The 24,201-nt window shown below is 29.4% G+C and overlaps 1 protein-coding gene across 4 annotated transcripts in view; it reads left to right on the plus strand.

Moving 5' to 3' along the window:
- Positions 1-24,201, plus strand: part of LOC143233697 (protein lap4-like) — a 110,328-nt gene that overhangs the window by 44,376 nt on the left and 41,751 nt on the right. For all 4 annotated transcript variants that reach the window (XR_013018277.1, XM_076470205.1, XM_076470206.1 and 1 more), the window contains exons 3-20: positions 2,460-2,538; positions 3,836-3,925; positions 5,284-5,404; positions 5,900-5,974; positions 7,382-7,555; positions 8,096-8,385; positions 10,094-10,160; positions 10,474-10,573; positions 11,690-11,731; positions 13,031-13,143; positions 14,763-14,855; positions 15,450-15,549; positions 15,977-16,329; positions 16,652-16,786; positions 19,000-19,117; positions 21,337-21,479; positions 23,526-23,603; positions 24,005-24,127. Coding sequence is in view for 3 of the 4 variants with exons in the window: in XM_076470205.1 (XP_076326320.1) it covers positions 2,460-2,538; positions 3,836-3,925; positions 5,284-5,404; positions 5,900-5,974; positions 7,382-7,555; positions 8,096-8,385; positions 10,094-10,160; positions 10,474-10,573; positions 11,690-11,731; positions 13,031-13,143; positions 14,763-14,855; positions 15,450-15,549; positions 15,977-16,329; positions 16,652-16,786; positions 19,000-19,117; positions 21,337-21,479; positions 23,526-23,603; positions 24,005-24,127 (2,294 nt within the window). In the remaining variant the exon portion in view is untranslated. The remainder of the gene's footprint in view (positions 1-2,459; positions 2,539-3,835; positions 3,926-5,283; positions 5,405-5,899; positions 5,975-7,381; positions 7,556-8,095; positions 8,386-10,093; positions 10,161-10,473; positions 10,574-11,689; positions 11,732-13,030; positions 13,144-14,762; positions 14,856-15,449; positions 15,550-15,976; positions 16,330-16,651; positions 16,787-18,999; positions 19,118-21,336; positions 21,480-23,525; positions 23,604-24,004; positions 24,128-24,201) is intronic.

Here is a 24,201-nt window from a genome sequence, read left to right on the forward strand (position 1 = left end):
TATCTGGGTTTTCCACATACATGTACATACTACTGTCCTCACTTATAGACCCATCAGTATTTTATTGCCTTAAAAATTTGGCAGAAATGGTACCACATGTTCTTCAATAATACCAGAAAAAAACAATTGTATTTTTCACATTAATGGGTAAATATTAAAATTAGGCCTGGGTTTGAAATCTTAAAAAATTAAACAGACTGTGGTATGCAAGTGTAAAATGTTTGAGAACTGCTGATTTAGACAAATCACAACTAAACATTGTCTTATTTGTTAGCATTGCTTACTTAGGATATTGTTCTGAGTAGGAATATGTGAAGTCCTATAACAAAACATTTAGGATGATCAAAATATATTAAGTCATACAGATTTGATTGTGGAAAGTACAAAAATTGAAAAACTGAACTGATAGTGACCTTTGGCAAGTACATCATTTCTATGGATTGGTCATTTTGGTGATAAAATTTATTTTCAATATTATTGTGATGGTGAATTAATGGTTAATCAAACTATTTAACCTGTTGAGTGCTGTAGACGAGATAACTTGTCCAAGCCAATCGGTAACACAGTGCCACGGACGAATTAATTCGTTCTCAATAATACCTAACTTCAGTGCTAGATGTTAGCACCATACATGTATTTGACCTACTTACAAATTGTTTCACTTTCGATCCAAAATGGCGTCACGAAAAATGTTACAAAATGAAAAACCTGACATAGGAGCTGCTGTAACAGCTGAAATACTTGGCAGTCAACAGGTTAATTATACTGCCAAAAAATTGATGATCATATTGTTACCTTTTAATTTTCTTTGAAACTTAATATTAAAAATGTATAGATCTGTACTTACTAAGTTAATTATAAACTAGCCATTTATTGCAAGAAGAGGTTCAGTCATTTGTAACACTAAAAATAACCACTTAATATCAAAATTAGTTAAGTGTGATAGAATATGAGAATATTTGGTAACTTCCAAAGAAAGGACATTTAAAGGTTCTCAAAATACAACATTTTTGCTGTATCAGTAGAAAACATTTGTAACTATAATATAACCTTATGTGACCTGAATAAACTGAAGTTCTCTCCAATGTTAAGGATAGTGTATTTGCTTCTCATTATTTGAAGGTGCCTGCTGCCCTCTTAAACAATTCTTCAATAATCTCTGAATAACCTGAGGGGCTATTTAGAAACAGAAATAATGTTTGTTATTCTGTAATATTATATAATTATTTTATTGATTGTGTATATATTATTGTACACAACTAATCTCTAATGTTTGTATGTGTTGATCATGAAAGAACAGCATCTTGATGTCTATATTTTATGTTAAATGCTGCAGATGAGTTAACAATAAATGATTGCAGTAGATTTCCAGTGTTTCTTGAGGGAAGAGGAACATTTACTAATCCTTTTTTAGTATCTAAATATTTGTGGATGATTAAAACTGTCTAACAGATAATACAGTAAGTTAATGTGTCTGTGGGGTTATGTAATTCATAGTGTTTATAAATTGTCACTTCAATTTGTTCAACTGATTTAAGTGAATTGTGGAAACATTACACAACTGTGTATGTCATAGTGCTGTCACAGTACAATTTGTTCAACTGATTGAAGTGAATTGTGGAAGGTTTAAACATTACACAACTGTGTATGTCATAGTGCTGTCACAGTACTTTTTTTTTGGTGTTCTTTAATATAAATGGTTAAGGTTTTTGAATGGCATCTGATGATATATGAATCATTTTACTCTTTAGTTTATATTTCCAACCTTTTGTTAACATTATAAGTAAACAAACTTCACATTAACTCAAGAAAAGTCTTACTTCTGATCAAAGATTTAAATGTGTTACATCCACCAAACAAGAAATGTGATAACCTGAGTGTGCTACAGTAAACTAATTTCACCTTTTTTAGATAACCTGAGTGTGCTACAGTAAACTAATTTCACCTTCTTTAGATAACCTGTGTGTGCTACAGTAAACTAATTTCACCTTCTTTAGATAACCTGTGTGTGCTACAGTAAACTAATTTCACCTTCTTTAGATAACCTGTGTGTGCTACAGTAAACTAATTTCACTTCTTAAAAGGAACAGAAATGCTCAGTCCTCAAGGTTTCTTGAATTGCCTTTTGTTGATATTAATTTAATATAATTAAAGCTTCTTCACCTTGTATCATTTGTTTTCTAATCCACATAAATACATGTACCATTTTACACTGAAACATGTTAAACTTTATATTTCTGAACAAAACTTTCTTGCTTGAAACTTAAGTAGTTAAGAAGCTGAGTGGAAATATGGAATGATTCAAAGGTAAAATATAGTTGTTATTACTGTTACTGTGTTTATACAATATTTATGTTTGTAATAATACTATCATTCATAGTTTTATATGGAGGTTTTTCACTTTCTTTTAAGTTTTGCTCACTATCTGCAGAGATTGAAATAAATGTCTTTCATTTCAGACCTTGACCACATTCCTGAGAACATTAAGTACCTCAAGTGTTTGGAGGTTGCAGATTTTAGTGTCAACCATCTTACAAAGTGAGTGGTATTTTCATAATGGATTCTGCATATGCATTGAAACAGACAAGCTTATAATATTATAGAAAGTATAGGAACATAAAATATTTTATGAAGTTTCTTGTATTGCTTCTATGACTCCACTTTAAGTAAGGTTTTCAGTCTCAAACACAGAATGAACACTCTTCACATACATTAATGTATGTATTGCAGTATTAACTAGACTTGTCACATTAAACAAGGTGTTTGTTATACACTTTTTTTTTCCCATTGGAGGAAATCTGCACCAGTAAAACACCCCCACCCCACCATTGTGACAGAATCTCAATACATGTCAATTTAGGATGAAATGGTCATAAATAAAACATTTTCCATGTACCCCCTAAACAAAATCCCTCTTTTTGAAGCAAAAATTGAGTATTTGGATTCTCTACTCTAATAAGTGGTCTTTCCACTTTTCATGAACCTAATAATCAAGACAGGAGAGCTGACATTTCTGATTAACACCCTGTAGACTGTGTTCAGCATACCATTCATTCTTTTCAAGCCAGAAAAATATAACTTTTATTTTTTATTCTTAAACAACATTTTATATGCAGAATGATTGCACAAATAATTTGGAAGATGGAAAAGGAATCTTTAGAAACAAATATTTAAAAAAAAAGAGCTTCAAGATTATTCTAATGAAAATGTTTATTGTTATTTGAAATTCTAAAATCTGACTTGCACACCATACTGTTGGTGACTTGGTTCTCTAAAACATTATCAGACAACATTGTAAAATTAGATTCTTTGGAAGCATATTATAGGAACAAAATCTTCTGGTACAGTTTTAAAGAAAAACTCCTGTATACTTGAAACACGTTGAGTACCATCTACCAAAAGGGTTGAAAAAAGTTCTGTAATTTATAGAATAACTTCTTACTGAAATGGTTTTTGTGTGTTGTTTTTTTTTTATCTATATCAGTTTATCACACTTCACTTGGTTTGAATAGTTTAGCACATCCTGCTTGGTTTAGGTAGTGTAGCATATTTTGTTTAGTGTGCAATGGATAATTATTTTTTTTATTAGCTATTTGTTTATGTACAGTGTCAACATAGATCAAAATACCATAATTAACTAAGAGAGTGTTGTTATTGCAGGTACATTTACTGTGTGTTTCTATTACGTTTACACCATTAATGAAAACATTTAAAAGTCTTATCTCCTATCATAAAGAGCATAGGTATAAAAATTTAAACACTGTAGTAGGTTTTCACTGTTATATCACTCAAACAATTTATTATTGAAGATGAATGTTTATTTTTCCTGTAACAGACTTCCACCAGGTTTTTGCCAGTTGAAAAACTTGACATCTGTGGGTCTAAATGATGTGTCCATTGCACAACTACCTAGTGACATTGGAAAGTAAGTTAATCAGTGTTCATGTAAGATTGAGCTTTCTTTCTTATGGTGAACCAGGTGCAGTTGTGAATGTTTTAAATTTGTTACAGTAAGCTTACGTTAGAGCTTAATTTTGTCACTAATCAATAATTTTTTAGTACTAAATTTTTTCCATTAAACATTCATCTGAGAATTCCAGTTTTAATACTCTTTTAACTCATTTTTGAACAATTCTAGAAAAAAAAACAATAATAGAAAATACATCACTTACTTAAAATGACACAACTTAAAATGAAATCAGAAGTAAGGATATGGTTTTACTGTTAACCAAGAAGTGTGTCTGTGCTACAAATGATAAAAACATCATAATGGTTTTGGTAATTAGTCTATATAGAGACAAAAACATCCCTTTTTTAATTTAGACCAAGAAAGGTATATTTATGAAAATGGCCTAATTTTAAGAACTTTTAAGAAACAGTATGCATTATACTGGTTGTATGCTAAGAAGCACAAAGGAAAAAGCTTCTAAACCTTTCATTTAAATCTCATATAAAACCTCACCTTATTGGTCAGGCTTAACATGATGTATAGGAAATCTCTCAATGTGTAGATAGTTTACTTACCAAGATATAGAGACAAAAAAATCAAAACTGTAACACATTATTTAATTTATTAATTTGGAATAATGTATGTATTAAAATTTCTAAGTGTTTTTAATTTTATTAAAATTTTAAAACTGTTGATGTATTTACAGCAAAGGAGTATTTTGTACTTTGATTTGAAAAAGTGTAATTAAAGGAAGAACAAAATAACACTGTGGACCTTAATGTGATACATTATTACTAGTGAAGTGGTAACTAACACTGTGTGGACCTCAATGTGGTACATTATTACTAGTTAAGTGGTAACTAACACTGTGTGGACCTCAATGTGGTACATTATTACTAGTTAAGTGGTAACTAACACTGTGTGGACCTCAATGTGGTACATTATTACTAGTGAAGTGGTAACTAACACTGTGTGGACCTTAATGTGATACATTATTACTAGTGAAGTGGTAACTAACACTGTGTGGACCTTAATGTGGTACATTATTACTAGTGAAGTAGTAGTTTCTTTTTTATTATAGTTGGTTTTTGAACATTTACTCTTTTTTTTATATGTTGCATCTTACAAATGATGAATTGAAACTTCTTAATCTTGAAATGTGTAAACTTTACATGTTTTTTTTTCTGTTTGTTAAACATCATGCAGTTCTTATTGGTTGTAATTTTTTGCGTATTATGAGGATCGGACTATTTCATTAGTTCATGGATTCATTCAGTATAAGTGTTACCTATGAAAGTTATATGTTTCCATCAAATGTGCTCTGTTTTATTTAGCCTGGTCAACCTACAGTCATTAGAAATGCGGGAAAACTGCTTACAAAGCTTACCACCATCATTTGCTTTGTTAACCAAACTGGAGTTTCTTGATATTGGTAACAATGAATTTGAAGAACTTGTAAGTGTTCCAGACTTCTCTGACTAGAAGAATAAATTTATAAAAGTTTGAAATTATAAAATTTATTTTGAGACATAAATATTGATATTAAACAGGTCAGAATCTAAGTTCTCCAGCATTTGGTTTTTTAAGTACATTTCTGACTTTGTATAGTCAGTTTTAAAATTGTAAATGCTCGTAAAAAGTAAAGTTTCCTCTTCTGCACTGATTTATTGTATCCGCACAGATGTATCATTGTTTTAATTAACAGTAACACCTTTTTTTTTTTTTATAAGAGTAGAGAAAATCTTGTAATGAACAAGCTTAGAAGTATCATACTCTAATTGTAATTTATTGGTTTGTCAGTATTTGTACATGTAATGATACTGCTCGGCTTGTAGTTAGGCTCCTAAAAGAAATTTCTATTTTTTTATTCTTGTTCCATTACTTTCAAAGTTAGAAGAATAATGAATGTCACTTTTTATTTACTGACACATTTTCTATTAATGTTTTTAGCCTGCTTTTGTCGGTAAGTTAAAGAGCCTTCGAGAGCTTTGGTTGGATGGTAACCAGCTTTCTACTCTACCAAAGGTGAAAACCAACTATGTGCAAGTTTTTTCCTAGTTTTCACAGTTAGTTAAAATTTGAATTAATATGATACATGTTTAAATAACTGTATTGAAGTAATTTAATATATTAAGTTATATTTGTGACTTGTAACTTGTGTTAGAATTAGAATAAGATAAAATCTGCTACTTTAACAACTCTTGAATTACACTTGTGTTGATGAGGTCCTGTTTCTAGTGAGCTCAAAACAAAATATAAAATAGAAGCACTTGTTTTTATTAATGAACACTCAAGTGGTTTTGCAGTTTGCTTCAAAACTCGTAAGGAAAAAAATGGATGTTTAATAACTCAAGTTATCTTGTAACGTCTAGATCAATATTTCTCACACAAAAAATGGTTAATAAAAACTTTCAACATCTTTAAATTACTATCCTGTAGTTACCAGTTCACTTTGTCTGCTAGATGATAGCATGAACTGTATTATAAACAAAGAGAACTCCTGAAGTAATAATAATAATAATAATATTTCTCTGTTAAAGCATGTTAAAAGTAGCAGTTTAATTTATTCCAATGTTTATTATGTGTATATCAATGATCAAGGTTGATGTTCTGATGTTATCTTCACATATTCACAGTTGAAGATGTAGCAGTTAACCTATCTTCTGGTTAAGAGTTGGTTTTCTTAACTTACTGGTAAGATATTGCAGCATTCTAAGGTGAAATTCTTATGTTGTGAAAATGAAAAGAGTAGAAAATGAACTTTGATCATTAAATATGAAGTGGACTAAAAACCCAGTATGTGTATAGGTATATCATTTGTTTTTTTGTATTTCTTCTGTAATTAATTTTACAGTTTGGAGATATACCAGTATAAAATCAATCAAAGCAGCTGAAATAAAATATGGGTCAAAAAACGTACTTAAACAGGATTTAACGTTTCATTTACATTGATGTGAACCTCATCAGAACCATTGCCAATGAAATGTTGAACCTAGCTTGGTTAACTGTGTTGGTTTTTAAAGTGCACAAAAACAGTATTAAGTTTGTCTTACAACTCATCTTTATCGTAAGAATAATTACATGTTACTTTGTGTTTAATTGTTTTATGTCTTAGGATAGATGGCTGTGTTTAAAGTAAAATTTAAGTAACATTTAAAACCAATATTTCATTTCTGAAGTGTTACATTTCAGAATAGATTTATGTAATCTGTTAACCATGTCTTTTGCTTTATGAACACAGTGATCTAATAACAGATGTATAAATTTTATATTAACACTACATTTGGTGTGAAATATTTGGAATGACAAGGTATGAAAGTTTATTTTCTATAAATAGCTTTGGTATTTAAAAAGAGGAAACAGTAAGAACTTTCTGTTTGGACTGATTGTAATATTATATGTTGCATAATAATTGAATGTGTAAATGTGTAGGAAGTAAAACACTTGAAGAATTTGAGCTGTCTGGATATCAGTGAGAATAGACTGGAGTTTTTGCCTGAAGAAATATCTGGTTTGGAGAGCCTCACTGACTTACACTTGTCACAAAACTTTCTTGACAGTCTACCAAAAAGTTTTGGAGAACTCCAGAAACTGACCATTTTAAAGGTAAGAATTGGAGAGCTTTGGAAAGAATTTTCAACAATAAGAATATTTGAGCATCAAAATTAAGACATTTTAATATAAAAAAACTGTATTTCAAGATTTAGTCATCTTTGATTTTAAAAACAATCATTTAAAAAAAGAATAAATCAATGCCTCCATGTTACACATGGTGTTACTTTTTATATAAATAGAATAACCATTTTGAAATAAATGTTCTTTACAGCATATTTTCATTAAACACATATATTTCAAATTGTTGTAGTTGGCCTAACTGATACCTCTGTTATACTTCCATGAATTCCTTTGCTTCATTTGTTTTGGGCACTTTTGAAATTATGCTTTATTTGAAATATTGTCTATTTTACAATTCTGGTATGCTTATAATTTTAAGTGTTCCATTTTAAGCATAAAAAATAATATTTTATAATGATTTTCTACAGTTTAAGATACTACTGATTGAAAGTAAAACATTCAGTATTGTGTATATGTTTGTTTTTAGAGTACAAATGTTAATTGTGTACATAACCTTTGCCATTCTTACAGGCCAATCAGAACAAAATTAGTGCTCTACCTTCAGGCATAGGCAAGTGTGTTAACTTGCAAGAATTAATACTAACAGAGAACCTAATAACAGAACTTCCATCCTCAATAGGCAACCTTGTCAATCTAAGCACTCTGAATTTAGACAGAAACAGAATTTCAAAGCTTCCTTCACAGATAGGTAACTTAACTAGTTTGGGAGTTTTGTCACTTCGAAGTAACCTTCTAAGTTCCATTCCAATTGAGATGGGAAGACTGAAAAAACTAAGAGTGTTGGATGTTTGTGGAAACAGGTTTGTTTGAATCCTCAGAAAAATTTATACCTGCTTTTAAACATTTGTTAATTTAATGAACAGTTATCTTAGGCCTAATTGGAAATTTTAAGGAATACATTAACTGACCTACACAATATTAGGGTTGATCAGTTTGGATAAGTACAAGAAAAATAACGTTTATAAAAATTTATATTTTATTTTGAAGGCTTTAGTAGATATTTGGTGTACTAAACTTTTATGGAGAATTTAAATAGTAGCCATTAGTTAATAAGAAGTATATGAGCACAAACATGGACACCCTTTTCTGGTAATAAAACAAATTAATGTATATAAATTATAAACATGTGAAAAATGTCTTGGAAAGAAATTTTAAAGTTGTAAAATAAAGCTGAAAAGATTCAAAATATTGTATGTGAGATTACTAGAAGTAGTATTAGAAATGCCATGCTGAACTTAATCTTGAACGAGTTTTCATAGTTAAAAAATGATCAACATGAATATTCCCAAGAGGGAATGGTTAAACAAGTTTTAATAGTTCAATTTTGATCAATGCAAATATTCCTTAGAGGGAACTGTTAAACAAATTTTTATTGTTGAATTTTAATCAACTCAGTTTTTTGTTGAAAGATAAGGCCAGTGACATTGTTTCAGGTGAAATAGAACACCTCTATCATACCTGTTTTTATAGAAACATGAAGGATAGGTTGGAAGTTATTTATCCCATAATGAAAATTAGTTACATTTTATGACTAGACATTACATAAAAGAATGAAATATCCTTTAAAATGAACTCTTTCTAGGTTAATCAAGCAATTTAATGATGAAAAGTAAATAATTTGGGATTTTTATAAACAAATAACATCCATCTTCATTTCAGAGAGTTAATTATAAGAGCATGCTAATAATTTCATTAAAGTCTTTTCTTGAAACTTGTTTTTCATAACATAGAAACTTTTGTAAAAAAAATCTCTTGATAAATCTTCTGTGTAAAGAGAACATTAGAAAACATCAAGCAAGTAGAAACCTTTGTTTGTCAAAACTTAACACATTTGTAGTTCCCAACCAGGGGTGTTGGCATCTCCCTAGGGGTGCAAAATGAGATGTGCAGAAGAGTCCTATACAAAGATCTGTTTTTCCCAAAATGTTGACAAGAGGAAATGTCTAATGCACACGTTTTAGGGGAAGCATGCAAGGGCCACAGATGATAGTTTAACATGATCAGGTGGCTAGGGCACTAAACTCATAATCTGAGTGTTGTGGGTTCAAATCCCTGCCCAACTAAACATGCTCACCCTTTCGACCATGGGAGTGTTATAATGTGAGACTCAATCCCACTATTTGTTGGTAAAATAGTAGCCCAAGAGTTGGTAGTGGGTGGTGATGACTAGCTGCTTTCCCTCTAATCTTGCACTGCTAAATTAAGGACAGCTAGTGAAGATAGCCCTCATGTAGCTATGCATAAAATTCAAAAAACAAAACTAGATAGTGAGAGAAATGTACATTTTAAAACTTAAATGTGTGTGCAAAAAAAAAAAAAATTACCAAATAAGTAGGAACCATCAAAAGTTTAGGTTGTTTCAGTTTTTTAAAAGTATGCTCTAATGTTTAACAAATTTGAATGACAGTATTTACTGTAATATAAAAACCTGAAGATGTGCAATACATTCAAAGAGTGTATACATTTTCCTTGAGTATTTTGATGGTTTTTCATTGCTCTCTCATACAGACTCCAGTTTCTTCCCATTACTATTACTGGATTGAACCTTAAGGCTTTATGGCTTTCTGAAAACCAGGTACATCATTTTGAAAATATTGTGTATATTTACAGTAATATTTAAATTTTGTTTTTCTTTTAGACAATATTAACCTCAGTTTTAAACATTTTAAAATTTGGTGTTAATAGTAATCTAAAGGAATTTTGTCAGTCTATCCAAAAATACATACAGTAATACTGGTTTTTCATCTTCAAAAATGCATGCAAAGTTATTAACTGGTATTTGGTCAGTCAACAAAATTATTAGTTTGGTAGTTTTTTGTAATTTATCTAATGTTTGAAATTGGTAGAATACAAAAATGGTTTTAATTAATTAATTTATTTATTTGTAGTCCAAACCATTGCTGAAATTCCAAACAGATGACCAGAATGGAATGAAAGTTCTAACATGCTTTCTGTTGCCACAACAGGACTATTATAATGAAATTAAGGGTGAGTACTTGTTTGCCTTAGAAACTGTAACCTATTTTCTGTAATATAAAAATCTGAATTTTCAACATTTAAATTTTAAAGAAACTGACAGGAGCATAGTATAGTATATGTATACTTTTTGCAAGTTTAATATTAAAGTTCAAACCAACAACAGAAATGATTTTGTAAGTAATGTTACGTGTAAATTTTGAAATGTTTGTCTTGTTTACAACATGTATTAAAGTTAAGTTTCAGGAGTTGATTTTATCATTTTATGTTGGTATGAATATATATATATATATATATATATATATTATTACTTACAGTAAGTGTATGGTGTTACATGTGTTTTTAATAATTTAATAATATGCAAACAAAAACATAATTTCAAGGCTTATGTGCAGTTATAGAAAATTTAAGGTGAGCAACTTGTCTTTAAATATCTTTAAATGCCCTTAACTATTCATTTGTCTCCCACTGTCATCAGTTGTTAGTTAAATGTTTGTCAACCAGACATTCTATACATACAAGGAAAATGGGGTCAATTTAACAAAATTTTAGTAATTTTATACATGATTGATGTAATGTATTCATTTTTTTTAAGAAAGTCACTACGAACCATATATCATTGGATTTAGTATGAAATATGTTTATTAAAGTATAAACCTATGGTAAGCAAGGGGTTAAATACATTATTATGTGGTTTGATGTATTAGTAATTATTAAGAATAGTAACAATTTCACCTTGAATGTAGAAAATACTCATGATTTTATATGTATATTGTTGGTTGAAGTATATTTTTTCATGTATAATTTAATTTTCTGGAACAGTAAATATTTCTCTTCTTTTACTAACTTAGCAGTTTTTTGTGAAACGTTTGTCAATTGTTTTTTGTTTTTATTTAACACCATCTTCAAGTAATATATTTAATATAGTTAAGTAAATGTTGAAGTTTTTACACACACAAATGAACAGAAAGATTCAACAAGTATAATTACTAAAAAAAGAAAAACAGCATGTATTTCAAGATAATTAGAATACTGTAAACAAAATGTTTAGTATATTTTTCTTTTGTTGATAAGGATTGTATACAACATGCTAAATATGTATTCACAGCATTTTGTTTTTTCCAATAGAGAACATGCAGCCTGAAAAACTGCTGATAAAATCTACCTCTGGTTAGTTATACATTTCATTCTCTTAGAAAAGCATATCTTAGAATGCTTTCTATTGCTATTAAGTGTTTACTATTTATTTGTGTACATTGGTTATTTTACGATCGATACTTGTGGATATAAATCTTCCCCAGTTGAGGGAAAAAGTTTTTTTTTTACAAATTTTGAGAAAAAAAATTGGCAGCTATTTAAAAAGAAACAGCGTTTACAGAAATATTTATTATTCTGGTATCTCTAACTATATACATTTTAATTCAGTTTCCTTTTGTAGAATATCTATCTTTTTAGAGCAATTTAATAGCTAATTTTTGTGACAATTTTGTTGTTTGAATTTGTTAATAATTAAGCCTACAAAAATTCCTCAGTTGTTTTGTTTGTTTGTGTATTATAGTTGACACACTGTTTAGTATGGAAAGACACAATTCCAAGGTGTACATTATTGTATTATTGTCATTGTGCAAAATTTGTTCTAGAAAATAGTGTTCTTTATTAAATTTAAAATGTTATGACTTGTGTGTATTCTTTCTGGTCATCTGCCTGTATTTATTATCATTTCTAAATGGTAATATATTAAGAAATTTATTGTTGACAGCTGTTAAATTAAAGTTAGTCATTTTTTAATTAAATTTGTTCAAACTTCTCACATAAAAGTATCGAAAAGTAGTGATAAGATGCCATGGTTTTCACTGGCTGTTGTTAATTCTTAATATTTTAAATACACTGAATTGTTGGTGTGGTACCACGAGAAGTTGGTATAGGCAGTCAGGAAATCTTTTTCTTGAATAAAATTCTTAACGATAAGTTCACATGCTTTTGCAAAAATAATAATAATAATTTTGTTGTAAGTTATGTTTGTGTAACATTGATAGTAATGTATGAACATACTAGTTGTTATCAGTTTCTCATCCTCAGTTAACAATATATGGTTGAGAAGAAGTTGAAGTTTGCTATGAAAAGATTTTCACAGGTGATTTACTACCCTTACCTGTGACACACACACACACACACACACACACACACACACACACACACACACACACAATTTTGTTTTAACTTTTCTTATTAGATTGAAAGCTTGTACTAAACATTTTAAAACAATTTATAATTCACCTCCATTTAACTACAAAACTTTTACTACAAAGATGCAATCATCATTTTGGACATAAAAAAATAATTTGAGTAAGATATCAGTGAAAACTGCCTTAAAAGTAAGTCTGTGTATTTCTGTAAAAGTAAAATTGAATTTATTTCAGCTCACTCACTATTAACTTCTTAATTTTTTTTCTTGTTTCCATATGACAGAAACCCTACTTAAAGACTCTGAAGAACAAGAAGAATTGAATCATAAAGATGAGGAAAGAGTTTTTGCCGTCAGATTTTGTGAGGAAAGTGAGGAAGAGAAAGAAGGAAAAGAAGTAAGTGAAAGGCAATGTTTATTGTATATTTTTCCATTTTGCCATTATCAATGTTTCATAGGCGATCAGTGAGTTTCAGGAAAACAGTGTAATTAAACTTTTTCTCTGATGTCTTTTGTTGACATTTGCATAAAAAGTAAAAATAATGTTTTTGAATCCTGTAAAATAAACATTTTACTGAAGAATTTTTCATTTATTTGGTTATCTGATTTCTAGTTATGAATGATCTACTTCACTTTTGTCATTTTAAAAGTAATTAACTAAACGCATCGCCAGTGAAAATGCCATTATTTTTAATATTATGTAGAAGAAAGTTGTGAAATATTCTGTTACTAGATTCAAGTTTAAATTTAATAATGTATTCAACATGTACTTTATCTAAACTCTTCTATCCTCTTCATGTAAACTGTTGCCCGATGAAAGCTCTATTAATAAAGTCAAAAGCTTACGAATAAAAATATATTAACATAAAGAAGAGTCTACATGTAATTCTATCTTAACATAAAGAAGAGTCTACATGTAATTCTATCTTAACATAAAGAAGAGTCTACATGTAATTCTATCTTAACATAAAGAAGAGTCTACATGTAATTCTATCTTAACATAAAGAAGAGTCTACATGTAATTCTATCTTAACATAAAGAAGAGTCTACGTGTAATTCTATCTTAACATAAAGAAGAGTCTACGTGTAATTCTATCTTAACATAAAGAAGAGTCTACGTGTAATTCTATCTTAACATAAAGAAGAGTCTACGTGTAATTCTATCTTAACATAAAGAAGAGTCTACGTGTAATTCTATCTTAACATAAAGAAGAGTCTACGTGTAATTCTATCTTAACATAAAGAAGAGTCTACGTGTAATTCTATCTTAACATAAAGAAGAGTCTACGTGTAATTCTATCTTAACATAAAGAAGAGTCTACGTGTAATTCTATCTTAACATAAAGAAGAGTCTACGTGTAATTCTATCTTAACATAAAGAAGAGTCTACGTGTAATTCTATCTTAACATAAAGAAGAGTCTACGTGTAATTCTATCTTAACATAAAGAAGAGTCTACGTGTAATTCTATCTTAACATAAAGAAGAGTCTACGTGTAATTCTATCTTAACATAAAGAAGAGTCTACGTGTAATTCTATCTTAACATAAAGAAGAGTCTACGTGTAATTCTATCTTAACATAAAGAAGAGTCTACGTGTAATTCTATCTTAACATAAAGAAGAGTCTACGTGTAATTCTATCTTAACATAAAGAAGAGTCTACGTGTAATTCTATCTTAACATAAAGAAGAGTCTACGTGTAATTCTATCTTAACATAAAGAAGAGTCTACGTGTAATTCTATCTTAACATAAAGAAGAGTCTACGTGTAATTCTATCTTAACATAAAGAAGAGTCTACATGTAATTCTATCTTAACATAAAGAAGAGTCTACATGTAATTCTAAATGAAAACATTATTATTAAAACCCTCTTCTTTTGTTTCTGTTTTGTACTTAACTACTCTAACTTTTGTTAAAATTGTTTATTCAGTAAACATAAAAGCAAGGGAGTCTGTCAAGAACCAACTATCGTGCTTTTCACAAGTTTCAATACAATTCTTGTATTTTCACTTTGTAGACTCAGTTTATCAGGCATGACACTCCTTTTCCCAGAGATATGAAGAGCAGACATAACAAGCTTTTTGTTTCTAAAACAAAGAACACTGATGAGGTACATTTTTCATATTCTTCTTAGCCATTACTTACAATAGAAGCATCATTATTTATTTTAATAATTTGGTTGGTAAATCAAATTATGTTTCACAAAACATGTAACTGTTCAGTATAGGTTTTTAATTAAAATTTTGCAAATGCCTAAATTGTATTAAAAAGCAAATACTTTTAAAATTATATTTATTGCAGAAGGCAAAATAATTTAAACCTCTGAAAAGCTTTAAAATATTTCATAAATAGCCTGATTATTTTGTGAAAGATACATTTTTGTCTTTGCCTGCATTTCTTGTATGTATTTTGCATGAGTTTTTGTATCAATAACTTTTTAGGTTACAATTACCATTAAAATGCTCTAATTCTGTTTAAAGAATGCTGGAAGAAAACATAAATTTGGTTTCATTCAACATCATATCTCATACTAGTTCAGCTGTCTAAATGGAAAGAAGAAATAATCAAAACTAGTTATACTTGTAAATATAATTATGTAGTTATTGTGTACATTAAACTTGTTGGAGTGTTTTCAGCTAATACTGCAAACTTTAAAAATACTTTGTTTTTTGGGTCAGTATTAAAATTATTATATTTTTTTAAGACTGAGAAAAGCACAGAGAAAAATGTCCAATTCCAGCAAGCCTCTGCAGAAGTGGACATGGTGGATTCAAATGAGCCAATCATAGCTACCCATATTTCATGCAAGTTATATCTACCCTGAAATTGTTTTTTTGTTTTTTCTGTACATCAGATAAACATCAAAATTAAAGTTGTTTTTTTTTGTTCATAAATAATGTTTTATTGTGTATGTGATGGTGTCTTATATTTGTACTGTTTTATACATAGGGGATGTTTACCATTCATAAATGTTTAATGTGACATATAATATCAGGTTTAGTAGATTAATGCTGATTTATCGATCTTTCTTTATCATATCAATGATTTATTCATGTTGTACTCAATAGTGTTGTTTCATATTAAGGTAGTATTCAAGATGTTATTTCTGTGGTAGCAGTAAGATGGAGAAAACAGAAAGTTTCTTACATTAAACCTTAATGTATTACTTTCATTGCTCCTATGTTAACAGCAGGAATAAAACTCAACATCTTTGTTCTTCTTCATTGGCAGATGGAGAAGTTCCCACAGCAGTGCAAAGCATTTCAATACATAAGGAAGAGAAACAACCAACAGAGACCACTGAAGAAGTTGAGAAACTAGACTCACCCGGTCTTCAGCCCAAGCTTTCAAAATACTCCAAGGAAGAAATTTTAGGAATGGAAGAAAGATTTAACATTGTAAACCATGACCCATCAGAAGTCACTCAGCCTCCTACAGCTTCTCCAAGTTGTCAAATATCAACTGATAGGCCCACTGTTAACTCTGTTAACCTTGACCCTGATACAAAAACATCAGAGGTTGCTGAATTTCAAAATGAAGATATTAGGGTGAATTATTCCTCACAATGGTCTGATATTAACCATGTAAGTAGAGTAGGCTATGTATAATTTATTCTATTTAGGATATTTTAATGTGTAATTATTTTGGTGTAATTGATGATTGAAAAACTTTAAAAACATTAAGAAAAGACTGACCTAAAATGAACTAAATATTAGGCAACTTAATAAGACATTACACAGTAATGAGAAATAGTATTATTCCATGGTTATGAGAAATAGTAGATAGTGGATTTCTATAAAGCCAGTCATTCAGTCTGTAGTAACAAAAGCTTTTCATCCAATGAATTAATGTTTGAGTAACTATTTTCTGAGTTCATAAATTAGTAATAAAATTAATGTTTTGTAGGAGGAAGATTGTAATGGATCATTTACCTCTGAAACTGAAAACCAGTCAGAACACTATCTGAAACTCCATCCCAGAGGTTCTACTCATAATGTGAGAATTAATCATCTCAAACTTTCAATTTCAAAAGATGAACAGGTAATTGAGATTAAACCAGACAAGTTTTAAACATTTTTTGGTTTGTTTATTTCTTCATGTGTCTGTATGTTTGTATGGTGTGGTATTCCATTATTTATGTGTTGATGTTGGGTATAAAAATACTTTTCTGTTCTATTTAAGACACTAAGTAAAATACCACAAATATAAGTTGAAGCATTATGAATATAGATTCTTTTTACACTCTTTTTGATTTGTTATATAGTAGGCATTCATATTTATCTCAAGCCATATGTTTAACATGTATATGTAAACTGCATTATATCAGAATGAGAAATATTCTTTTGACACAGTTTAGCAAGTTAATTAGGAAAGTGTTTCAAAAAGTACAGTAATTTTAATTCAAGAATTAGGGAGAAAAAATGCATATATTTTAAGAAACTGAATTAAAATGAAAATTGGAAATAATCTGAAAATAAAATAAAGATATAATACTGCAAAAAACATGAACAAAAGTTAGGTCACTGCAGTTGGCAGTTTATTACTTTTATTCTCAAATATCAGTAGATAAGAATATTACAAAAATAGATTTTTCAAGTAAAATGAGGTTGATAGATCAATTGGTTGATAAACTTTAACATTTTCATTCCATAAAAGTAATCTCTGTATAAATACAAACATTAATCACTGTAGAAACAAAACTTCACTTTCTAGAAAAGGTAGACAATTAGAATGAATCACTCAACACTTTCATATGCTAGACAATGAACACCTTTTATGTAAACCTATTTCGTTTTTGTTACTTTGGCTACAGGTTAGCTGTATAATCTTTTTGCCTCAATTAAATCTTCTCAAAATAGCTGAACATGTGTGAATAATGGAGGAAAATAATCATCCAGTAAAAAAAACTTGTTTGTTTAATGACAGATTTCTATTGATCAGGGTATTTCTTTCTTTTAATTTCATAAAATTATGTAAACATTTCTCAAGTTATAGAAGGTTTAATGATCTACAGTTCTAATATTTATACTTCTTGGATGATCAAGTTTTTCTCTTTGTAATAAATCCTTGTTGTTCTTTCTGTATGAGTAAGCTAATAATAATGTTATCCCACCTGTGATTGCTTTATTTTAAGAACTCAGTATTATAAATGTTTGTTTTTTAACCACAAGAATTGATTTTCAACATAAGTAAAATCATATGACTGTACACTTATTATCTCATACAAAATTAAAAATGGTATGACACTGGTGAGAATAAGCAGGTTTTGGACATCTGAGTCGTATCTAACAATTTTAAGCTGTAACAATTCTATTTCTCATCAGATTGTTTGTTCTTGTTTTAGCCCCTTCTTCATGAGACCAGTGTGGAACAACTTTTTGTTTAAATGTTTTGTTACTTAGCTTCAAAGCAGCTAATTTTTTTTTACTTGTTTTACAGTAGAGTGATTGTTAGTAACAATCGGAACTTTCTTTGAGAACATTTTTAAATCTCACTTATGTAGTTTACTCTTCTTGATGTGTGTGTATGTGTATACTTTCACCACATACTATAATTGCATCCAGTATTCAAACCTTGTTTGAGGTAATTCTCTTATGTACATTGCATTGGCTCTTCTGCAAGTAAAAAAAGGAACCTCTTGTGTAAGTGAAAGAGTAGTTGATTGTGTGTTGTTGTTTTTTTCCAAATTAATCATGCCTAAACAAGGATACATAACTCAAGAAATAAAGAATTGAATGTTGGAAAGGCCTCATTATTTATTTTAAAACTTCTGTGAAAGCACATTACCATGGCAAACATATGTGGTGGTCACGTGACAAATTCCATTGATCTCTGCTATAATAGAACTACTTAAGGAGTCCCCTTGGATGCATTCTTTTCATAGCCTTCCAAAATAAATTTGTGTAAGGATGCAAGATAGGGCATAACTCTGCTCTCCAGGTACTATGGCACAATACATACATACCAACAGGTATCATGCTTAGGCCTTATGACACAGTTAAACAAGAAATGTTAACAGCAGAATTTTAGATTTATTGCTTTATAAACTTTAGCAGTTCTCAAACTTTAGTGCTTGTGTCACCATTTATGGCATCAGGTGTTTCTTTGTTAATTGTTTGGCTTAGACACACTGTCTTTAATTTAGTATGCTAGTTGTAACTGAGTGTATAGATAGATCATCCATTTGTATACCCTGCTGTAAAAAGCTTGTTGTATATTGTTTTGTTCTCTTTTTTTCCCCCACAATATCGCAGCTGATGAGAAAAGAAACAATGAATGAAGTGGAGGAACCACTTCCAACACCTCCTCCTTCACCTCCTCTACTACAACCTTCTGGAAAACAAGCAGAAAGTGCAGCAAAGCTTGGAAGTTGTAAGCCCATCTTGGTTCTACATTTTTTGCAGTTAATGAATATTTAGTAAAATATTAACAGGTCTCTGTTTGTAAATACCAGTAACATAAGTAAATTAAATTATTTGCATGTTAAGAGAAACTTCTTGCACATTTTCCCTCATTTCAAGGGCACTTAAATTATTTATGAAAATAAAAATTTAATTTTTTTTAACAGTTTATAATGATAAGATGAAAAGGAGTTTTCTTGCATTTTGAAGAAACATCATGATAAAAATGAAAAGCTTGAGCCTGTTTTCTGTTTTGTTTTGTTTTTGTTATCATTAAAAGAAGATCATGGAACTGTTTGGTGGTCAATTTAAAATTTTAATGAAAGTTATGGGTCTACAACTACTTGAAACATGTATGTCACATCCTCTGTTGTTTCTAGAGCATACTGAAAAGATGTTGGCATTGTGATGACATGTTGATTAGTTTTATATAAACTACAAGTTCCTTCTGTCTGTATTTGGAAATGACATTCTGATGAGATCATCTTTAACAGGCTCATTAAAGAAACTTAGCAAAGAGTCTGAAATGTTATCTTCAAACCTAGAAAGAAGGCAGGATCAGTCCTTATGAGACTACTTGACATACTAATAACTAGCTGATAAAGTCCAGTTTCAGCTGAGATGTTTTTGTATTTACTTAACAAATTTACAGCTGAACATGTCCAATGATTAGCGTGCTGGATAAGGGAAATGAGGTCCTGTGCTCATTCCTCAGGGTTACTATAAAAAAATAAAAAGTTGTACTTTGAACTTTCAGGCATTTAGTGTGTTATAAGAGTGACAGTCAAATATCGCTATTTGGTCTGATAAGAGTGTGCAGTGGGTAGTGTTAACTAGCATCCTTCCCTTTAGTCCTTCTTGTCAAATTAAGGGATGGCCTGTAAAAGTAGTCTTTGACTAGAACTGTGAGAAATTCACCAGTAACAACAAACTAAAATTTAATAAAAAATTTCCAAAGTCTTTTATTTTGTGTAATTTATGTAGGAAATACCTTTATATATGACAATAATGCTACATTTATGGAATTATTTGTGCATGATGCATTGAAACTAGTTTTATAATGCAGTTATAAAATTGTGAACAATTAAAGATTTAAAAAGAATTAAGTGTGAAATTCAAATAAATTACTAGTAATGATGTAACTTAATCGTGTGCATAGAAATATTGGAAAAAGCAATATACGTATGCCATAAATATGTATACTTATGCTTGCTTTTACACACACACACACACACACACACACAAACAATGTGTTATTTAAAGTGGAAATATACATGCAAAACTATTTAACTTTTCTTTGTTGTTTGAGTACAGAATGAAGAAATGTGTGTATACTAGAAATAATATAATAAAATTTAAATTGCAAATTATGCCTCCATTACCACTCCTTGTTGTCATCCCTAAGTCGTAATCAATAATCCTAATTAGGGATGTTCCACCTATTAGGCTAAATTCAAGCACCAATAGAAAACTAGCTAACAACTAAGGAGATTCAGTTAAGAGTTGAATGCTTAAACCCAGTGTCTCAACTCCAGCCATTTTTTACTATCTGTGCCAATCATGAGAAGGCAGTAACCCTTAATCAGTGATGTCGAGAAACCCACTTGTTGAGAAATTTATATGCAAAAACGGCTCTTCTATGTAAAATATTTTCTCAACCCAAACAAACCGTTTTTGCATATAAAGTAACCCTTAATGATTAGAAATTTCTTTTGACATGAAGTTAAACTAACTCAATGTTAAAGCTGACAGTGAAAGGCAGTTCGAGGTGAGACTTTGGGGACTCAAGTACTCAACTCTTAACTGAATTTTCTTGGTTGCTGGCAAGTATTACATTCGCATTTGGATTTTGTCTTATAGATGGAATATCCATAATGCATTTGTGCACTATATACTGCATAAATTAGATATATTGATTTATTTATATATACACACAGGCATTGTTATAGTCATATTTGTAAGTACAAAAGTATTAAGACTGAACAAATATACATTTTCAATTATCTGTGGAATTCATCTGTATGGAATATAGAGGTTGGTGGTATTTCAGTGTCTTTAAGGACGACTTTATGAAAAAGTTTTAAAAACTATTTTGTGCTTCAATATTTTGTGCCATTTTCTCTTTTTATGTAATTCTTATTTTATAACTCAGTTTAATTTTTATGATGTTATTTTAATGTTGTTTTCTAGCTTTGCAATCATCTACATCGAGCATCCCTCCTGTGGAGACAATGGAAGAAGCGCATTGTGTAGTTCTCCATAGAGGTGCAGGTGGTTTAGGGCTTAGTATTGCTGGTGGCAAGGGTTCCACACCATATAGAGGAGAAGATGAGGTGAACCTTATGTGACTCCTCAGTTTGTAATATTTGGTATTGGAAACAAAGAAATTGCTATTTGAAAGTTGAAAAGTACAAGAACTTTCAGTGAATATCCCTTGTACTAGGTGTCCAGATGTTATGTTTAAAAACAAATTTATTTATTTTTATGTCTAAATTTGTTATTTTCTGGGCATCCCCTTAATAAACACAGTTGGACAGTTTGTGAAACTAGACTCACTAGCCCCAAATTAGACTGTGGATAAAATTTGTGTTTGGTTGTCTTTTCTGTTCTCTCTCTCTCTCTCTCACTTGAATAAAATAAGCTTATAAAAGTAATATTGTTACATTGTGTAACATAAGTGATGATGTTTTTTGTTGTGTATTTATGTATTGTACATACTTATATTATGATTCATCGTGATGGAAACAATAATTCATTGATTTGTGTAATATAACAGTATGTATATGTAACATGATGCATTAATTTATAATCTGTAAATTCATCTTAGTATTTATATATATAATAATAATACATAGATTTATTTCTTATGATTTTTTTTATCCTTTGGAAAAGGGTATGTAATTCTTCTGAGTATTTTCTATGCATTTATAATTATAATTATTCCCCTAAGTAAAAATTTGCACCAAATTTAGTGACCAATTAAATGGTAATTAGTTTCTTCCAAATTTTTCTTTTTCTTATCTTTTTCAAATTTGTCAGTGTATTTACTTTTTCTTTATCAGCTCATAAATTCATTCTCATCCTTTCATTCTTTTCTCTGTAATTCATTCAAAGTCCTAATTTAAGTTCCTTCAGGCTTTTGTCTCATTTCCATTCTTTTTGTTCATCCATTGCTTCTGTTCTCTTTGGATCAAAGTTGTAGATGTTTCAATAAATTTTTTTTCTTTCCTTTTTCGCTGTCTCTTAAATATTACTCCTGTATTATATTGATCTTCAGTTGTATCTCTCTTATTTTTGCTTTTCTTTTGATTACCTTTTTTAGAATTTTAGTGCTTCTAACCTCTTTTAATGTTTTTTCATCTTCCTCTAAACGTCCCTTTGGTTGCCTGTGTTAATTTATTTATTTCTTTATTACATGCCCATGTTTTTTAAATCCTAATTATTTTGTTGTCCATGTTTTCTGTATTCAATTGCCATATGTTTTGTAATATATTCCTTTCAGTTTTAAGTTTCCATTTCATATATTTTTTCTGCAACTTTTCAATATCCTTTTTATCATCTCTAAATTTTTACCCTCGTATCATCAGCATGTTAACAAGCAAGTTTAAAAATTGAATTTTCTTTATTTTTATTCCATTTTTCCTTTCACTCTACCTTCCATTATAAACTGTTTTGTTTGCTCATTTAGAGTATTTTTGTGATAGTAAATCAATATCTCGAATATTTATATCTATTTACAGCATCAGTGTTTTGGTTCTTCTATTTACATTTTTTGTTGTCTCCTCTGTTTGAACATACCATGCTCTTGAACTTACTAAAGGCTAACGTTAATTTGTTGCTATTTGTTTTTATACTTCCAAATTTACAATTACATTTTAGTTCTTCCCTGGGTATCTGTTGTTATCACTTCATCATCAGTGAGTTTCAAAGAGCAAGTGTCACTTACTTGCATATTAGTAGCCACCACTGTTTTTTCAAGTTGTGTATTTAAATTGCAAATAAAATTGGTCTCAATGAGTATATATAACTCTGTGAACAAAAATTCTTTAGCTCATTTTTACCATACTTCTCTCAGCATTGTTTATTTTCAAACTTGTACGTATTATAAAAAAATCTTTCTCTTCTTCAAATAGCAGCTTTATTATTCATATTCTTATAATTTTTATGATTCTAATCTTCAAACTCTTGTACTTAAGATGTAAAAAAACCAAAACATTAACTTTTTTGCTTCCCTTTAGTTCAGCAATAAGTCTTAGAACCTATAATACAAAAATTGGATTTCAGTACACCTGTTAATTAATTGTAATTATTTTTTACTTATGCATCAAAATAATTATCAATGTGTAGCACAGATCTCAATATAAATTTTTATTTACTAGGGTATTTTTATTTCCCGTATCACTGAAGGAGGTCCAGCTCATCAGTTGGGCATAGAAATTGGGGACAAAATACTTACGGTAAATCGAATTATAAAAATATTCATTTGTGGTATCATAAGGTGTTAGTATAATAATGATTCACTAGCTTGTAAAAGCTGTTTATACTATATATAAATATTTATCTGATTAAATATTTGCATTAATTAAATGAATGTACATATTCTTTGTACATAGATTTTTATTTTATTTTTTTGATAGCTTTAGGGTGTTATATGCTTTAATTTGTTTTTCTGCTTTCCTAACCTAAAAAAATGAGAGATCTTAGATTTGTAATGTTCTCAGTTAAAACTTTCAAATTCAATGAGAAAGGAAATGTCATATCTGATTTTTCTAAAATCTGTACCTGAGCCACAAGTAAGAGTAAATGAACTATGACCTGCAGTGAACTTAAATGTTAGATTTATTTATGTATTTTACAGGTGAATGGAGTACCTGTAATGGATGTGGATCATTATGAAGCTGTAAATATACTAAAAAAAGCAGGAAATGAAATTAAATTGGTGATTGTACGTGAAATTTCCAGATTGGTTAGCCAAAATAAAGTAAGTTTTTTATCAAATTTACCAGAGATTGTGTTCTCTATGAATTTATGTAAATGTTTGTACAATTTTAGTGT

The sequence above is a fragment of the Tachypleus tridentatus genome, chromosome 12, assembly GCF_004210375.1.
Source record: "Tachypleus tridentatus isolate NWPU-2018 chromosome 12, ASM421037v1, whole genome shotgun sequence".
Classification (NCBI taxonomy): domain Eukaryota; kingdom Metazoa; phylum Arthropoda; class Merostomata; order Xiphosura; family Limulidae; genus Tachypleus; species Tachypleus tridentatus.